The following is a 20312-nucleotide window of genomic DNA, read 5'->3' as shown; positions in this document are numbered from 1 at the left end:
GTGAGGACTTTTTGCTCTCGATTGTTCTCCGTACAGTCACGCTGACTTTCGTGGAGCAATTGTTTGAGCGAGGCGACGAAGGAAAGAAGAACAAAACCGTGGATCATGAGTTGAAAAAGCGAAGTTTCAGGGCCAGCGGACGTCCGGACAGCGACTACGATGACTTTACCTGGAGCATATGCAGCTTTCGCTATGAACATTGTCCGTGTTTGTTCAGGGTAACTGTGTAAGTTGTTCGACTGCTATCATGTCGAGAAACATGAGGCGCGGAATACTCAACAAACAATGGAAAGTAAGTAGATAATTATGTGCAATGTTTCCCTATAGGTACAAGAACACAGTTTTTCGCTCCGCATTTACACTAATCTATAATGGGTGTGAAATGGGGTCTATATGGGATAGTCGTTAAAGGTAGAAAACTAGACAGTTGCATGCATTCACAAACTAATTTGTTTACAAGTGTTTTGAACTTTGTTCGAAAAGTACCGAAGAAACTGATATGCGTTTATTTGCACAAGCAACCCTATGTGCACAAGCCTGCTATGTGATACCATGAATATCCTCCGTTTATTTTCCCACGGTCCAAGGGTTTTCAATGTTAAAGTAATCCAGCTTCCACAACCAACATCATACTCTGCTCCTTATTGGGCAGCATTTATCTTTTTCTTTCAAGCTTGTTTGTCTGCCTCGCCTTCGGGATGCTCCCGTAACCGTTCCTAGTGGACTAGATGGTTTAGTGCTGCAGTTAATTTGTGCATCACGAGCACCAACAGCGGAACGAACAGCCAGCAGTGAAACTGTGTCAAAGCAAATTATCCCTCGTGGACACACTGGCAAAGTGGGGGCGAGGTATGTGAAATGAATATTTCATTATTCAAATGCTTGAAACGATTAGCGGAAAATGTTTTACCAGGGCCCAAGCTGAGCGGAATCTAATCGTCCTTTTCGCTGCCGTTTTGTTGATTTTTGTCCGCCATAATGCTGGAATGCCTGGCTAGAAGAGCGTTTATCTCGAGCATCATAAAACCTCAACGACCGTCGAACGGTGATTACCGTTTAGGCTTCACTTTTCCGCCGTGGATCCTAGTTGGCAACAAATTTGCGGTTTGCATTCAATCTGGCCCCGCATTGCTTTAATTCACACGTCTACTGGATCGCAGCTTACTGTGCTTTGGCTGTAAAATCGCTTGAAAATCATAACTTATTTGCACGAAAAATCGTAATTACACTGCTCAACAACGAGGAGCTGACTACCGGAGCCCGGCCGGCGTGAATAGTTAATGGCAAAGTTAACGCCCAACCATTGCTTTCCGCGTAAACGGACGACACGGTAGCATTCCAAGTGTAACGGAAAGATGCATTAATAACGATAAAATATTCATCCATAAAATGTATTCTTTTCCTTTACTCGAAACATCACTACAAGCGAGCCCCGGCGCGCAGATCATGATTATCATGCTGACGATGATGATGATGATATTGATGGTATTGATGTTGATGATGCTGATGGGTTCTGACTGGTTGATTTGGCCGTCCAAATGGGAAACTGATATCCTGCCTGGCGATAAGGGGTGGGGAAATGGCCAAAAGGCGAACGGACTCATCTCGAAGAATTCCGAGCAACCGTTATCTCGCCGGCGTTGAGCTTTCTTCGTCTTCGTCGTCGTCGTCTCACAACCGTCAGGACCATTAACATGTCCCGCATCAGGCCGAAATCAAGGCACGGGCTATTGCTTTCGATTATTTAAGCTATCGATTGCACACTCCGACTGCTGGGACCTAACGATCCGATCCACCACCGGTACCGACCGGCCCGGAGTGGTCATTGCTTTTGCTTCTGTTGGTGGCACACGTTCGTTAATCGTTAATGTGGTAAAGGGATGCTGGGAACCGTCGGAAGCAAAAGGATCGTTTCCAGTTATTAAACTCCATTTTACCGACATCGAAGCGTCGCGGTTCCGGGAAGGAAGGAACGGAATGAACCAAAAGGTCACATTTTTATAGACTTTCTCGAAATGCCCGCCACCATACACGCCGACGTGCAGATACTCTGCTTGCTACGGGCTTCGATCCGTTCGCTTCAGATCATCTGGAGGTTGAAGAAATTTGTGCTCGAACGCAGCATAAAAAGCACTCTCTGCACGAGGTGCAGGACTAAACATTCCCCCGTTTAATCGATGAAAAAGATCTGTTTATGAGTTCCGTGCGTGCAGCCATTTTTTGTGTCAAATTATTTACCACAACCCCCTCGATTCCCGGAACAGAAAGGGAGCGGAAAGTATAGCGTGTATAGCGACGCCCGCGGAGTTGTTTCTACGAAAATTCAAATTAGCAACCCCCGGCTTCCCCTCTCAGGACAGGAACTGAGCGAACGAGGAGCGTTAGCATAGACCATTAGGCGCCGATCGGCGTGGAATCTGGACGGGGGCGCGCGTTGCGTTGTAACATCAATTAATGCAAATATAATTGGCCCCCCTCGCCAAACCCCCGGAAGAACACCATCAACCAGCACATCTTCCTTAACTATCTCCCTCCCTCTCTCCGCCGGATGTTTTGCCGGAAATGGCTAACACACATAATTGGCGTGACGATGGTTTGCACAGCGTTTCCTGTTCGTTTTTTTTTATCGTGATTCCCTCAATCCGTTCCATCCGGTTGCGCCTGGCCTGCTGTGAGTGAAATCAGAAATCGATATGCAACCAGCAATGTCCAGCCACCCAGCCTACTAGTTAGGTCAGTCTGCTGCTGCTGCTGCTGCTGCTGCTGCTGTGGAAACAGCGGATGACACCAACTGGACCCTCGCCTGTCGCTGTGATGAGACACAAGCTGCCTCTGCCGCGCTGTGGTTGGTGGCCTTCAAAAAGATTTTCCTCGTTTTACGACCAAACCGCGAGACCGCGCGAGATCAGAGCGGCAGAGCGTCAACGGTGACGAGAAGGACAACGACGCGTCCCTCCGAACCTGAGAGAGAGTGAGAGAAAAGTAACGAACGTGTCTCTCTCTCTCTCTCTCTCGTGGCCTACCGCGATCCATTGCAGCATGGGAAAATGCGAGAACTCGCGGTTTTGGAGGGTTTGGAAAGAGCCCACAAAAAAGTGATGAAACAGAAGTTCCTGCTGTAAGTGGTTTTGCGCAAAGTTTTGAAGAACATTTGTCATAAAATTTGTCATCCTTTTGTGCACTTCGTTTCGGTATTGTATCGCGTGTCAGTCTCGCAGATGACGAAGACGAATGGTGTACCCTTGCGAGTGTGTACGTGTTTGTCCGTTGTTTTGTATCGATTTTTTCCCTTCCACACTAGCAAAGGATCCGCCAGCCCCTCTTCACCGAGAAGTGGGGTGGCGAGGACCACCGCTGCCGAGACTTTTCACTGCGGTTGCTGCGTGCGACGGCTTGTCGAAATCGAAACTTACGGTTGTCATCAAAAACATTTTCGGTACTCGTCGCTCGTAATCCAATCCGGTGATCCGGGCTCGCTGCACAAGAAGCATATTCGCATTTCCTCCGTCGCTGTAGTGTGCGTCACACTTTGCCGACATTGTAAACAACCGTCGTCGGTGGTTGGGAAAATTTCTCACACAACTCCACATCCATACGCACGCACGGACGCACGCACACATACGCACCACATCGCACGTCGATTTTCCACGCATTTTCCTGGAAAATTTCGTTCTCTCTCTCTCTCTCGCTCTCGAAGAACGCGGTGCACACCTTTGCCTCTCGCACGCATATTACGGTGAGAGAGTTGTGCTCTCAGCAAAGTAGTAGCAGGCGACGAATTACTGTGGGGCTCGTCAGTAGCGCGGCCGATTTTAGTAGGATTTCGCGTTCGGTTCGGTTCGGTGTCTCAAACAAACTTCCGTCGTGTCGGATGCGTGTTTTTTGGGGGGTGAGGGTGCCGTGTCACCAATCCGGATTGAATATAGATAATAGCAAAGCGTCGCCGACAGTGTCTCGTGTGTCTCGTCGCCAAACCCCGTTTTCTTGAGCATCATCACCGCAGCGATTGTGTTGCAAGTGTTTCTGGTGTTCGTGTCGAACTACGAGTCGCGCGTGTGTGGCCGGAAGTGTACACCAAGCAGACCAGAGTGAGTGGTAAAAATTTAAACGAAGATCCATGGCGAGTATCGGTATGTTTAGAGGGAAGCGCCAGCAGGGGCGCCTTGTTGTTTACGACCGTGTGACCGAGCTACCGTGAAGCATCCTTGAACGGCAAATGGTGAACGTGCCAATGGTTGCTGGATTATAAAATAAGGATTTTGCGAAACAACTCAACAGCAAGACGCCATCCCGCCATGGCCTTCTTTTATCCCCCCTTAGCTCCTTCGCCAGCTCTTCCGCGTATCCTCGTGGTTCGCCTGCTGCGTGCTGAGTGTGTGTGCGTCGCTCTCAACTGGAATCGCGTTTTTGTCGTCGCTGCAAAGTGAGGTTATGTGTTCATCTGGCCGTGTATGTGTGCCTGTGTGTGTACGTGTGATAAAACCGTCAGTGGAGCGAATCGAAACGGAAATCGCCACAGTTGGAGCGAATGAAATTTTCACTTCATTAATCGTCTCCCCGTTGGCTCCTTCCTTGTCCCTTTGCGCGTTCCTCGTACAGCTTCCGTTATTTTTCCATCGCAGAGAGAGTAAGGAAGAGAGAAAGAGAAAATGAGTGTGAGAGAGAGTAAGAGCGAGAAGTGGCCAAGGAGGGGGAGAAAGAGTCCTAATCATTCCGCATCACAGTCCTTGCTGTCGCCTGCTTTAATTACCGGTTTTCACTCACCAACGCAAATTTTTCTGCATATCCTAGCAACCCCACGAGCTCTGACTGCCTACACGAAGAAGAGGCACAGGAGCAATCCTTTTTCGACGCACACTACGCGACCGACAGACGCCTGACGGGCACGTACGTACGCACGAGTCATCATTTTAAGAAAATTGATAAAAAAAACATCTCCTCCGGCTTGGACGTTGATGATGATGATCATAATCCAGAAAACAGTCGCGCACTTGTGTATGCGTGTGTCCGTGTATGTGTGCATGAAACACGCACACACTGAGGTGTGTAATCGTGTAGAAGAATGTTATCCCTGCCCTGGAATGGTAGGAGAGCGTCGGAATTCAAAGGGAGAAAAATGCTGTTTGATCGGGACCGCTGGGAAAGGAGACAAACCTGCTGACCTGCCGCCACACTCCCGTCGCTTCACATCCGTTCAACCAGTCCATCAAACGAACAGGAGCGACGACAGACAGGCTCTCTTGCAGAAGGAGATGGCGTGCGCACAAGGCGCGAGGAACGAGAGGGAGTTTATTTTTCGATTTTTTCCCCAGTGTGTGACTGTGTGTGTTTGTGCGTCGTCCGTCAGTGTGTGAGTGCCGGGGAGTAGCAAAAAGGAGTCGTGCTACTACTCGTTTATCCTTCCCTCGTGTGAAGAGAGAGAGAGCAAAGAGGAACGAAATGCTGGAGTAGCCATCGCCATCACGGTCTCGAGGATACGAAGTCATCCTGTGGCTGCTGCGATTGCTGCTGTCTCGCTGCTAAGGCTCGCGCAGTGGAGCAGTAAAACAGGTTCACACTCGTCGTCTCGTGTCGCTACTCTCGGTGTGCACGTGTGTGTTGTTTGGTGGCAAAAGGATATGAAGAAACGCAAGTCGTTCTCCACTAGAAGGACAGAGAAGGCCTCCGGGGCCACTGTGTACTAGTACACGTGTGAGTGTGTTTTGTTGCCACCCAAGCGGCGGAAGAGTGGCATGAGCGCACCCGTGTGGGCGGGGGTTGAGGCATAAGAATGTGCAAGCACCGGAAAAACGACTGAAGGGTGCAGAAAGCAAATAGAAGAATGCAGTGGACGACTCTCTGAAGGACACAAACGTAACACAAAAAAACCGGTTAGCAAAGAAAGAAGAACAGGCGAAGAGGAATGAAAAAAGGCGACCAAACAGCACTGACCGTGTGGTGGGAAACGGTGCACGTGCCTCTGCTGTGGCATCATGTCCCCTCGGGGCGAAAAGATCCTTGACTGGCCAGCCAAGTGTGTAAACATTGTCCTGAATGTGCTCTGAGAGACAGAGAGAGGGAGCACACCAGTAGCAGCAGCAGCAGCAGCCAGCACACTGTACAATCAATCATGTGGCTGTATGTGTGTGCTCCTGTCCGTCGGCTGTCCTGTGCTCCTCTGTCTCCTCAAAAGTATCCCAACATTTGCGTACCTCCAAGGGCTAGTTTGTTACAGCTGGATGGATCCGGCTGAGCTAGGAATGGAATGTTTCCCTTGGATTGGAAACAGAGCGCGCACGTGGCTCCCAACGGCATTGCCTGTTTGTCCGAATGAAAGTTAGTCAATGCCTACTCCAATTAAGATACTTTCGCCCACAAAACAGTAGGCACAGATGATGGGTAAACTCTGCTGCTAGAATCGAAAATGAATTCCTAGAAATTCACAGCCATCGAATTTCTCCAAATCACTAAACAGTTACCCAGCAGCAGAAACGCCCTAGCACCGGTCAGCTTATGCGTTGTCACAACATCCACGCCGATCCGTTATCAACTGCAGCGCATGGTCCCGTGGTGGTGTCCACCACGCTCTGGGTAGCCAACTCTGTAAAGCCAACCAATGATAAGTCACGTCAGCGGTGAGCGCTTTGCGGCGCCAAACAGATTTCACTCTGACGCGCTTCGGTCTTATCGACGGGTGGCCGGACGACGCCTGAGCATCCCTAATCCAATGGATACTGGTGCTGCTGCTGCTGCTGCTTGCCGATGACCAGGTTGACCAGAGAGTTGTGGCTTTTACGCTTGTGGCTTACAGCTGCTGAACAGAAGGTTTAGGTGTCGTCGCTGGAATTTCGATTTCTGGCAGAGCTGGGCGGTGTTTTCCGAACCGACCTTTTTGATGATTAATTCCTATGAATTTATGAAGGAAGGAGCATGATGGCTTGGATGCCTGGCCATTGGAAGCCTTCCTTTCCGATGGAGTTAATCCGTGCTTCGGTTCGGAGCATGCCGATAAATTCTGGTGATTCCAGGAATTCCGGCCGGTTGTTCCAGGAATATTAAATTGGAATTCCTGCTGTTGATGCTATTTCCCTTCACATTGAAAGACCTTGAATGTTACCGCCTACGGTATACTGTATCCATTGAGGCCACGGTCTTCCGGAAAGCTTAAAGAAAAATGATATCTTAGAAACATTGGAGGCAGGCCCTCCGCCGGTGATGGTTCCGACTTTCCGGGGGTGCTGCGAAACATGCGAACATTATAATAAAAATAAAACTTTGTGCGACTTTGTAATGCGAGAGCTGTCGCGAGAGAGGGAGTAGAATGGGCTGGCTTATCCGTGGTGGGCATCACTGTCCACAAGCGCCCCTCCCAAGAGGGTCAGTTCTCGGATGACCAACCCCTTTTCCTAGCCCCTCCCAGACCCCTTTTTTGCCATCGCATAAATATTGAGTGTCACTTTGGAATCCAATTTGCAATCTAAAACATTTCTTATCCTCCAGGCACTTGGGCTTGGCTGTACGCTATGGGCTGTGCTTGTGCAAAACATTCGATCGGAGTTTTTTTTCGAGTTTTTAATGTACCGACATTATCCAACGAAGCGTGCGCCACGCTCGAGATGCACTCCAGGAGTGTAGGTAGCAAAAGGAACCACACAGTTCTGGATCATCTAGAGCCTTTATCGGAGATCTAGACCAAGTGCTACTGCTGCTATTCTGAGCAAGACGATGCACAAGCGCCACCGAGAGCGTAAGGATAACAGGATTGTTGCTAAGAGTGGGAAGGCGTTCTGCTGGAAAAATGCAAATCTGATCACAAACCCACGACCCATGTACACATCGTGCAGCCGGACGATGGTGGTAGCAGCACCAGTAACCCTTCTGCTGCCTGTCTACAGCCCTTGGTACAGCACGGTGTGTGGTCCTTTGCATGCATAATTGAATTATAGGCTGAAACACGGTATCCAGCGCACGAACACACAACGACGAAGGGAGGGCGCAATGTGTAAGCGAGAAGCTTTAATGTCTTCTCCCAAAGCCCAATACGACCCCGTCCGGTCGTACGCTACGATACGGTGACAAATCCTTCATCAGGTGTCTTCTCCACGGTCAGGTCAGACGGGTGCGTGTCTCGCATGCATACAGCACCAGAGACCCTCATCACGCGTGAAATCGAGAGCAAGAAAGCGAGAGAAAGAGAGGGGAGAAGGGAGCCCTCGGTGAGATGGATGGGAAAGACGGAGGCCCATCTGGTCCTAATTTAATTATTGTTGGGCTCGTCTCGTTTGAAATTTCATCACTCCGGCGGCAACTCGTGCTGCTACTAGAGTCGACTTGCTAAGCTGCTGGTGGTTCACTGTCTGCTCAAATGGAACCGGAGTACCTACCTTGTCGTTTGCTGGGTAAAAGGTGGTAGGTACGCGGTGATTACCATCTCCAGATGCCACCGCTTTTTTGGCGGAGGAGAGGTTGGTGACTTTGTGTACTTTGTGTTTCAACATTCCGTGCGACGGATGTGTCATCATCTTCAATGGCAACGGTGATATACCGAAGGGTATATACGATATACTGCAGCCTTGGATCCAATCAAGAGAAGTTCGACAGATGATGATCGGATTGCGCAGGACGAGGAGGGGGAATGAGTATCCGATATTGGCTGCTGGGTAAATATTGGCCCACAAGGTCCAGGATTGATTCAGTTCAGCTCGGAGTCAAGGCACTCTGGGTGTGTTTGTGTCATCGTAGGTCGCAGGATCTGAGACATCATCATACCTGTCCATTCTGTGGCAGTGGCACCATACACACCTCGCGCCTGATATTTGATTCTCTCTCTTTCTCCCTATCTCTCCTTGACACACATTTGCGGTGTATTACGATGGATTGTGTTTGTGGTTCCTTGGAAACTGGCTATAAACCAGTGCTTGGAAGATCCGCACCGAATCCTGAAACCTTCGACAGGGATTTTCATATCGATTGGACGATTCTAGTTAACATTAGCAGTCGTCCGTTCTTCCCGCACTCACAAAACTGATCTTTCCGCACTCAGATCTTGTCAAACACGCCAGCCAGTACGCCCGCTGATCAAACATTTTATCAAAGAGAACCCCGAAATTGAAATCCCCCCGGGGGGGTTAATCAGAGCGAAAATTGAAGTAATGTCAAGCACTTGGCCTTGGACTAATCGGACTGGCCAGTTCGCGGAAGGGCCAACCAACAGTAATTGCTTTCCATCAATTGGACCAACTGGGGTGGGTGGGCGTGCGGTGCCAGTAATCCCAAAGACACATCCTGCCTGACACATTGGAAGTGTTTCCAGAAATAGCAAAGGAAGTAAATCTTAAGGTCAAACGTTACTGTCTGCGGCAGAAAGTGGGTGCCCAGTGCCACTTGTGTCGTTTAGCACTACATCAGTCCCTCCCAAAAAGACGTCTCCAGGGAGTGAAAAGACAGCAAGAGAGAGAGAGAGAGAGAGAGAGAAAGCGAGACGGATAGACCCTTCAGCGAGCGTCATCAGGCTCAAGGATGTTTATTATTTATCGGAAAGCACCCCTCAACCCCAACCGCGATCGTCGGTCCTCCAATGTTTCGCACGCCTGGAGCGCGAGCGAGGTCAGCTACAATATGGATCGAATCGAAGCACTTGGAGGGAAAAGTGGAAGCTCCTGGAAGAGGCTTCCCAGAGTTCCCAGAGAGAAGGGGCCAGCCGCAGCGGCAGCAGCAGCAACATGTGACGCGCAAATGGCTCTCCATCTTTCTGGCTGTCTTCCTGGCGCCTTTCCACCATCACCTCCCAACGCGGCCATTCACGGTCTACAATTCAATTTTGTGTTCGTCCTTTTGCCGCCCGCTCTGCTGCTGCTGCTGCTGCTCTTCTGCTTTGCCTTTCATTTCCGTTTGTCCCATTGTCCGCGTTGTCGCTAGATGAGGTGCAGAAGATGCCGTGGTGACGATGGTGAGCCGGGAGCACTTTGAGCGGACAACACGGAACACAACCAGTGCTGCTGCCATGTATCCATTGTGTGGGTCCACTTTCTCCATTACGCCATCGTGCACCGCGTTCGTCTCTCCTGGTATTTTGCCTCATGTTAGGTGTTGCTTTGTTTGCGCGTGAGCGCTTTTCGCTCGGTTAGCTACTCATCGGTTGGATATGATAGCATATTCTGGAGTATCTCCAAAAACACAGTCACTGGACTAGACTTTAACACCTTTTTTTTCTCGTACAATCGTGAAGGATCCCTTTCCGTACCCACCTGGCTTCGCCGTAGTGCCCAGTGACGAGTGACCACAGAACCGAACCGAAGCATATCCCTGACCTACACTGACGCTCGAGGCGAAAAGTAGGCCGCCACCACCGACACTATCCGGAGGGCCAACGTATGGGAGGGGATGGTGGTGGTGGTGGTGGTGGCGGTAGGCCACGATGCCGTGTCATAGCGGATGGCATCAAATCTAATTATACCTAGTGCACCTAAATTTAGCACGACGCAATGGGCACCACGCTGATGTGCGCCCCGTCCACGCGAACGAGCAGCCGCTGTGTTGTTGGTCGTTGCGTTTGAGTGTGCCACCCGCTCATCGGATCGTCGCTCGACGGATAAGATAGTGGACACCAGCACCAGCACCACCACACGGTATGGTGGTGGTTCGAGGTCGCGCACGCGGTTTATTCTGAACCATTTCCCGAACTTCCGTCGATGCCATTTTATCGATTTGCCGCGGCACAACGGTGGTTGTTGTTATCGGTTTTGGCCTCTTGCTCTCGCTCGCTCTCCCTCTTACTGCATCTCTTTCTCTCGGCGGGGGGTCTACGAGTTTGATGTTTAGATTGATGGCTTCGAGCCACAACAATGGCGACCGAGTAGCGCCTAAAAGCATGGCAAAACCAAAACCAGAAGCACACACTCGCGCCATGACCGCGACACTGAGGACAGCGACAGGGACACCGAACCGGTCACCATATCCCTTCGGTGATATAGTCAACTGTAATTAAGCACAATATTTGTTATTTATTTGTAGCATGTTATATTAAAAGTCGTCAATTTTTTTAAGCAATACAATAGCATTTGGATGAATGTGCAGCTTAATATCCTCGAAAGCTGCTATTCTAGGGAAAAGGACGGATCTTCTTCGTCAAATGAGATGAGAAAGAGAGAAGTGGATCACTTTCTATGATTTTAATCGTTCGAGCATCTCGGTGTTACTTCAAATATCGACACAAAAGATTCATGTGCGCACGCTTACCTCACTCACGATCGATGGCAGATGGCTTACGCCAGCGTTCCACTTAATATAAACATAAACGAAGATTGAGCACAAAAGACGAAAATTCTTCGCACGACGCAAATTCCATCTACTGCTTCAGTGATGGCAGAATGTTGTACCTTAAAAAAGAAATTACTATGAATGAGATTTAAAGAATTTAGTCATTCAACCAACCTCTGAATCATTCCAATCTTCTTTGAACCATTATGCCTTCAATGCATAGAGATACCGAGGAATGCAGTGTGCTTGTCGTTACCTTTTTGATTTTTTTTTCATTCAAAGTTACTATCTATTACCGAAAGAACCTACACTCCAGGACCTTCCATTTCTATAATCTTTTGTGCTGGTCTTACTATGCAGTCCTCACGTCTAGCAACGCGAGTTGATGGTCACACAACAAGCTTTCTAGCAAATCATCACTCAATCAGAGCCTCTCGCTGTCATCCTTGTTCAATCGGTCCGTCGTCGCTCCTCGTGCTCGCAGACAAGAACGACCGCCACGCCCTTCCCGCAAACATCCATATCCGTTTTTCCGGGATCGTGATTGCGGGTTCCCTGCGGGTTGGCTTTTTGGTATTTCGGTCTTTCATGTTTCCCTTTTCCGCGACACAAGTTCGTCCGCTCCTCACCTAAAGCGAGCATTCAATCGAAGATGGACGGCCGCGGGTCGGACGAGAGCAGCAGGCCAGGAAAATGTCCTTTCACGAGAACGTGCATGAGAAGCCCGCGCGGACGGTACGTCGCCATCCGGTGATAAATATGCAAAGAATGTTTGCATTTCCCGCAGCATTTTACATGAGGAAATCGAGTACCGGACGCCTGGCCACGACATTCTCGCTTTATGTTCGCTGGCCGACCGACCGACCGACCTCCTTCGCTCTCTTCATAGTTCTCTCTCTCACTCTCTCCATCATTCTCTCCTCACTCTTATATACTGGATCTTTTCGGACTTCTCCGCACCGCACGGCATAGTTTGGAAGGGAAAAGGGCCGCTCCATGTGTCACCAAGTCTTGGTTTTGAAGCGCACCGGAAGCAATGCCGGTACTCTCGTTCATTGACCTCTTCTCGTTCCATGCTGTCGCACCAGCTTCTTTCTCTCTTCGCGTGTGCCAGGCTGCTGCCAGACGGATTGCCAGATTTATGCTGACCAAGCGCCTTTGAATCGCGTGCCTTTTGTCTCTCGAGTTAGAGTAGACGACAGACGGAAAGCCTTGACTGCACACAATCATCACAGCCGCACGCTGCTAATCGATAACTGATGAGCAGCGGAGTTGTTTGGGGTTTTTTCTTTCGTAAAGTGCGAGATCTCTCCGTGACAACAAGCGATGGAATTTGCCCATTCGTAATTCCCATTCTCATGTACTCTTTATCCCAGTTCCCCCCTCCCACCCCTAGATAAGGACTATAACTGTTTGTGGTGCTGTGTGTCACCGCCCGGGAAAAGCATTTCATTGTTCCGGCCCGGTCTCCTTGTGCGATGGCACCCCCTTTTAATCAAAAACCAAACTCGGAACAAAGTCTCGAGCAAAGCTGTGAGTGGGAGTGACCCCAGGGGGGTGGGAAGAGGGTGCAATTTTCCGAGTACACGCGGCACACGCACACTTTGCCTCGGGGAAAGCTTTAGCTTTTCTTCTTTAGCAGTAAACTTATGAGCAAGTGAGCGAGCGAATGAGCGCGGTGAAAGCACTCAGCACTCGAGGGTGATAAATCATGGATCCAATTTCAAACAACCACCACCGCATCCCCACTCCTCCCCCGTGGAGCTCGAGGTTATTAGTACGCAACTTTGGACTGCAGCAGAGAGTTCCAGAGTAGCGCTCTGTGTGTCTGAGGTCATTGGGCTGCCCTTTCAGCCATTAGCCTGCCATCTTACAATTGTGGCTAATCTGGTGAAATGCTGTGCGATGAGAGCACAATAGTGAGCTTGGAAAGGGGAGTAAATGCGAAAAAAACGAAAAAACATCCGGTACCATGCGCCTCCATCGGAGCAACGGTTCCACGCTTTTGCGGCATTGTGACCATAATATAATCAAATATTCTGCACAATACTTCAGCATAACGGTAGAGAGAGTGAGAGAGAGAGAGAGAGAGAGAGAGAGAGAGAGAGAGCAACGGACAATGAAGATTTTTATCCGCATTCTACTCGCATGATAAGAGACGCCGAAAAGGAGGGACGCAGCATAACCACTACATCGCATCGCATCGCATCGACAGCACCCGCGACGCAATGCAATTAATGCGTTCAACTTCCATCAATCACTGCCACACTGGGCCGGCAGGGGCCGTGCCCGACGCCCAGTGAATTCAATTTGAATAAGCGGAACACCGGAATGATTAATTAATTTGCCTGCTTGGACATTGGCAGGGCATGTGAACGTCTCTATTACTCATTTCACTGACGTTTGCCTCATCTCTCACTCACCAGATAAAGCGATTCAATTCAGATTGGTTGTGTTCGGCCCCGGGATGTTTTTTCAACATTATTGATGCTTCATTCTATAAATATGTTCTACTACAGATGATACTAATAAGCGTTTCTATTTTATTCTGTTTTTAGAACACATGAAGAAGTGATTGTAAGAAGCATTCAGTGACCGAATAGAGTGTCAAAAACCTCGAAAAAAGTGGTGTTTGTTCATCTTGTGGCCCTCAGCAATCCACTAGGTGGTGGCGCTCATCATCGACATCAGCAAATGGTGAAATGATCGGCCAATTCGAATCGAATGTAAACAGCTTCGTATCATGTGTGCCTAGCAAGTGGAACAAGTTCAATTGATTCCAACGTGAGGGATGAATGAGTGAGTGAGTGTGTATCGAGAGTCAGAAGCTCTGCTTTCAGGTGCCGAGCATGGCTTCACGACGTAACACGTGCGGTGTGTGAGGCGTGCAAACTCTGTGCGGTGTCTGGGCGTGCCGGTGAAGCCCCACCTAGTCCAGCGATCGTCCCAGGAGGGAGCACCGGATGGATCAGACGGCGTCGACGGAAACACGGTCCATCCCTTGCTAGGTTGGACTGTCCCTGGGCTCGATGCAAGTGCACCAGTGAAGTGTGTGTCTGCGCGTGTGTTTAGTTGTTTGTTTGTTTGTGATTATCCGAGAAGAAGAAGGTGAAAAAGAGGGAAAAGGGAGAAGCGAGCGGTGTAGTGTAAGCGAGCCGACCACTAGCAGTGCCACCACCGCCGCAGCCAGGATGGGATGCGGACAGAGCAAGATTCACCTTTATCCGAGGAAAAACAAGAGCAAATCGAACGGCAAAAAGAGCGGCCATAGTAAGTAGCAGCGAACGCCCGTTGCGTGGTGGTTTCCATTCTTTTCCCTTCTTTCCATTTCATTTCCTTTCGGTGGTAAAGGTGGTCCGTTTTCTCTTTGGTTGTGGTAGATCCATCTTTAATCTTGCAAACTTCTAAAAGACTAAAGACCCACTGCGCCGCATCCTTATCGATAGCGTGGCTCAGCCGGCAGAAAAACCTTTCAAGTGGCGGGTTTTTGTTTTCTTCTCTTCGCGTTTCATCATTTCCATCGAAGTGTGAAATCGGAATCGGAACTCGCATCGGTCCGGTGCACTATCGAATCGCGCCCGGGGGCGATTTCTTTTCTATTTCCAACCGTTTATTTAGGCGCTCGTCCGTACCGAGGCGATCACGACGTCAGAAATGTGAAAAGCGAAATGATGGAATGGTAGAGAAGGTGAGGGTGGACATCAAAAGAAACAAACAGCCTGCCGAAGGATTCGAGCGTAAAGTCTTTAGATGATCTAATCGAGGGTGGGTTTGAGATGCAGTGACTGGCCAGTGGCAGGCAGGCTATTGGCCTAGACGCTCAGATTGTACAGAAAAGAAGTAAGAAATCGAAATGCTTTCTTTGACCAAACACCTCGGACCCTTGGCCCCGTGAATGTGAAGAGAGACGAAACGGGAAGCTGTGTGCATTACAAGGGGTGTGGTAGGTCCAAAACCGAGATGGAACGACAGTATCGACATTGATTCTTCCATTTTGTTTTTTTCCTTCAAGCTGCTCCATGTTCGAGAATACTGCATAGTTGAGATCGATTTTTTCCCCAACAGTCATATTTTTATTGTAGAACATAGTATAGCGGTCAGCATCTAAATTTTTTTCTCCAAATACTATACTAAAAATAAGAGAGTTTTAAATTGCTTAGCCTTTCGATGTAACTTTCAGCCAAACGCAAAAGCATTTCAGCACTTGGTTTGCAAATTATGCGAAACAAATTGAATATCCTTGTACGTTTGAAGTACTTGTGCCACAGTACTTTTGAGATTTTATCGGTGGACATAATTATGTTCTTCGCTTTTTCCTGCTGTATTATGAAAAACATAGATAGAGTTAATTTAATCACTGAACCTAAACAAGTTTGTGACTATCGCAAACGTAAAGCGCTCAATAATCGATGTTTTATCATGCTTTTCAAATCATGCTGATGGCAACCGAACGGAGTGTAACCTTCCAACATTTAATTGGGATCCGATAAAGCGAGAGAAAGAGCGAAAGTGAGGTTCGCATTGGAATGTACAGGGTTGGGGATGGCCTGCTGATTGCCTTTTTCTCATCTGCGGCCTAATTGAACCTTAATTGACTGACACCTATCACTTTCAATTAAAGCGCGTGTTCGCGGGCAACCCACCCCCAAAGCACCATCGCAAAGCCAGCATAACGTATAGACTGATGTGTGAGAACAGCATTAAAAAGCCCTGTTTTAACACGCCTCGATTTATTGCCATGCATTACATTCGCATATGCATTCATTACAACTTGTTTCGATAATGGGCTTTCCTAGAATGCTGCCGATCGCACTTGGTACTTCCGGGCGACTTTGCCATTTTAGATCATATAACAATTTCAGGAACTGAAATCTTCCCGTCGCCTCAGCAACGGCAGCGACAATAATGAAGTTTACCGGTACCATCAATAACCGAGGACGGTGGCCATCACGCAGAGGTCAGCCCAAAAATACCCTCTCAAGGGACACCCGCGGGAACTGCGGGCTCAAATTGTGTGTAAATTGCTTTATTGATCGGGCGTAGAGAGTGTCTCGCCATTGCCGTGTTGTGGTTGGCTTGGTAATGGCTTTGACTGCAGGTGCCGAAGACGCAGAAAACCCATGGACCACCCCCGGTGGTGGTGGTGTGGGGTGGCGATAGGGATGTATAATGACCGGACATAAATGTCGGTCCCAGGTGGCCCTTTTCCGATCGATACCGTACTCAACCATTCTTCGCCACTAGCGGGGCGTACCTGGGAGCGCTACAGGTTGGTATTGGTTCCCCGGAGTTCTGACTGTTTGCAACAAACTTTTGCCGGATTTTTCGAAGGTTTTTTTATTTGCGTTTTGCTGCCTTGATGAACTCTTGAAGAAAATGGTGTGCTAGGGAAAAGAGGTTTTCGAAAGTTGAGTCGAACGGACTGCCATTCGATTGTGGGTTGTTGTGGAACCGCTGGGCCGCTGGGCCACTGGACCCCAGCAACAATTACGACGTTAACAGCACAGCCACGAGTATCGTAGCGATCTGCCCTTAACCGTGTCGTAACGATAATGGAAAGTGAACCTGTTGCTTCACGAGCGTCGACTCCCCATCTTGAGCAGCTGAAGGTTGTTTGCATTTATCGAACCTGGCATCTGGCCACACAGTCCTGCCAGACCAGCATGGTGTGCGAATGATGAGCAAGATGTCCTTGCTTGGAGTAATTTAATTTTCTTTCTCCGGGGAAGAGAGAGAACGAGAGAAGGGAAAATTCGATTGAGTCCACCTCAGATCCTTGGAGCGAAGCTTGTAGCGTAACGCATCCCACATTTGATCGCCTCGGGAATTGCGTGCAACGACGGCGACTAGGCTCTGCCTGTCACCATACGGTCTACGGTCCCACGGCGCTCGCCCGTTCGCAATCGCAGAAGGAAACCATAAATCAACGGAAATCCTCATAAATCAGTGTCCACGGCAGCGTGCAAGCGAGGAGGCACCATGACCTGGCAAAAAAAGGGCAACAGCGTAAATCCACCAGTAACAGGACAACTGAAAGGATTGATTTTCGTGCTGAGTTTGTGCTGGAGCGCGCACCGTTCGTCACGCGCACGTTAGACTTTGGTTAATGTCCTTCAGATTTTAGCGGCACAATGCGCGACGAGGGAGCTATCTTCAATCCGGTTCAGGTTGAAAATTGCTTACTTACAATGACCATTGCTTACTTACAATAATTAATGCTCGTTGCTTGATGTGCGAGTAAAGTGCCCCACTAACCACAATCAGCAACGGACGGTGGACGCCATTATTCAATTTAGCGTTTTCCGAACCTCATTTTTCGGTTAATGTGCCATTCAGTAAAGCAGGATGAATGAGGCTATTCCCATTTTGCAGCAGGAGAACGATCGTCTCTTTTCGTTGCGATTCTTTCGGTGTGGTAATGTCTCTCCAATTTAAGGTTGAAGGTTATCTAACGATTGTTTAAGGGTCGATGGCTTCTGAACCAGATCAAAAAGAGAGATAGATGTCTGGTTACCATGCAGCAGTGGTATGCAGACGCACTCCGTACGATACCTTATGGCAAATAAATACCTATGACCGCACGGCAACGTCCACTAGTGCCATGGCGGCGTCTATGCGGTCCCTGACGGTGGCCACACGACGCTGGTGAAGCTTTTCGCTTAGCAACACGCTTGGCGACCACGCCTGAACGTTTCTGCATCTGCATAAATCATCAGCCTTCCCCGCCCGTCTCGTCGGGTTGTTGGACTGCAAACCAACAAATGAATTCACCGTCGAGGTCGATGGCACGCAATTCTAGAACCCATCCCCTCAGGCACCCCATCACTCATCAGCATAATCATCTCATGGGGCCGGAGGTGATATAACCTAGACCGCTCCACTGGACTGTGTTCTGTTATCGCATCCGATCGTTTTAGAAATTCATGACACCATCACAACGGGATTGGTTCATCCTTATGTCACCACGACGCCATGCAGTGAACTGGGAAGCGTTGAAACGGCGAGAGCTTCGTGTAGTGCCACTATCGCTGGACAAACGCAAGGCGATTGTCTTCTGGAATGTGACTACTAGCAGATCGAGCGGAGAGGACCTCATATGCTCAATAATTCAACCAGCCAGTGTCCGAGTGTCTTCTGTGTTCTAATAATGTGATCTTTAGGATCACAAAACTTTCGAACACAATCTTTAATCGACTCTTTGCCGGCACTTGAAGGCTGAAACGCTCTAGTGGATCCTAGCTAGGAAGCAGAGCCGCCAGTGCCTTGGACTTTTCGTTGAGTGCGAAGACGCTACGACGATGTCCGAGTGCTCGGTCCGAGAGTGCGCCAACACCTTGCCGCCAATCATCCTGGATACTGACGTCAGCAGGCGAGAGCTCGCAAACACAAAAGAGCTCCGACCAACCATTCCGGGCGTTCTTCCGGGTCCCGAATTCTCCTGCCTCTCCCCGTGTTGGCTGCTGATTGCGAAAGGTCAAACCGTGGGCCGCCGTTAGTCTTCTTCCATCCTCGCTCTCTCCGGTGGTACGGTGGTCACTGGCACGGAAAGGAGAGAAATGAAATTATCCATCCCCGGTGAGGCGCATTGTGTGTGCCGGTGTGTGTGTTTGCTGGCCGACTTCGGGCCGAGGGTGTTGGGACGAGCCATAAAACTATCGGAAAGTTATTTTTAGACATCCATCAGGACAGATGAAGGTGGAGTGTCCTTGTGGAGAGTGGGGGAGGGAGGAGGAGGAGGGATGCAGAAAGCATTTATCTCCATTTGGCAGCCACCCGACCGCGCCCTAGACACTAGTGGGAGAAAGGCGGGAAACACAAAGAAACAGTGATTTCAACATTAAAAACAAAAGTTGTTCCCCCTTCCCCCCCGCTCGCGTTGCATTGTCGCTGAAGTAATCAAATATCACGTAACAAAGCTCCGAGATACTTTACATTCTTGCCGCTCCCAGCGAGGCCCCGGAACTCCACGGAGCGAACAATCGTATTTCAGTAATTCTTCAGCCAAACATGGCCGCGACGAACATAAACGAACTCGCTCAACAGCTCAGTGAGTGTGCTGCATCCCCGATGGTGCTGTGCAAAACTTGTGTCATAAAATTCCACACAAAACGGACGATAAATTATGCTGTGAGATGAAGAATCTGGAGCAACAGGGGAAGGAGATGGGGGAGAGTGTGGTGCACCTGCTTCTTGCCTCTGAGCCCACCGTTCTGCCACCATTCTACGGGCGCGGTGTGGCCCAGCTGCTCGACAATGACATAAAGAAATTAAAACATCATCCTCGTGTGCTGATGGGACTGGCCCCCAGGGGGGGGTGATGGTGGTGGTGCTACTTCTGCTGTTATAGCCAGGGACAGCTTTTATCGTTACAAAGTTGTTGGTTGGAACCGTGGAAAGAGGGGCCGAGAGGTTGGAGAAATCGATTTTTCCCACCCGATGGTGCTCGGTTGTTGCAAAAGTTTTCTGCACCACGAAGCGAATCCTTCTCCAACTCGAAAGCGTCGTCGGGATCGATTTCGTCTCCCATCGGATTGTGCGCGCTCCCTACCCCTAGTCTAGTAGCCGATTTCTTGGCGGCGTAGGTGCCAAAACGTAATGATAGATTCTCACTGAATTTGTCGTTAATTAGGGACTTTTGCGTGGTTGTTCACGCTAACTTCTGGGAAAGTGGTGTTGCGAAGCGGCAAGCGTTGTTACTAGTTTGTTACCGATCTTCTTTCGACTTCGAGGTGCCAAAAGCTGGTTGACTGTGTTGGTTTTTCCACGCAATATTGAACTGTTTGTAGTGTTCGAGAGCTGCGCTTATAGTCAGCTACTTGTGAGCCAAAGGAATGGAGCCATCAGCGAAGGAAGGAGCCTATAGCAGCCGCCTGATAGTCTGCCGGATTCCGGAGCATTCTTGCGGTCCTCCCGAAAACCTTGGCTTGCACGGATGCTAACAGGCATCGCAAATGAGCATAACGAGCGCTATGAGCTATATTTAGCACCTCGAGGCAGCCCGAGTTTCTCAGTTATGCTTCGATAAGCTGCGCGTTTTCATGCTTACCAGTAGCTTCGTTTTGCTTCTAGAGTCG

The 20312-nt window shown here is 49.4% G+C and overlaps 1 protein-coding gene across 5 annotated transcripts in view; it reads left to right on the top strand.

Moving 5' to 3' along the window:
• The first annotated feature begins 3838 nt into the window (after positions 1 to 3838).
• The window catches only part of LOC126575677 (probable serine/threonine-protein kinase DDB_G0267686), a 53698-nt gene continuing 37224 nt past the window's right edge, over positions 3839 to 20312 (top strand). For 3 of the 5 annotated variants that reach the window (XM_050236489.1, XM_050236490.1, XM_050236486.1), the window contains exons 1-2: positions 3839 to 4130; positions 13797 to 14508. In XM_050236489.1, the coding sequence (XP_050092446.1) occupies positions 14430 to 14508 (79 nt within the window). In that variant the 5' untranslated portion in view covers positions 3839 to 4130; positions 13797 to 14429. Of the gene's footprint in view, positions 4131 to 4320; positions 4424 to 13796; positions 14509 to 20312 lie in introns of all 5 variants that reach the window. The other 2 variants (XM_050236488.1, XM_050236487.1) reach the window with 2 other exon arrangements.

The sequence above is a fragment of the Anopheles aquasalis genome, chromosome 3, assembly GCF_943734665.1.
Source record: "Anopheles aquasalis chromosome 3, idAnoAquaMG_Q_19, whole genome shotgun sequence".
Lineage (NCBI taxonomy): Eukaryota > Metazoa > Arthropoda > Insecta > Diptera > Culicidae > Anopheles > Anopheles aquasalis.
The sequence above is the reverse complement of the archived record's forward strand: the minus strand, read 5'-3'. Positions and strand labels throughout refer to the sequence as shown.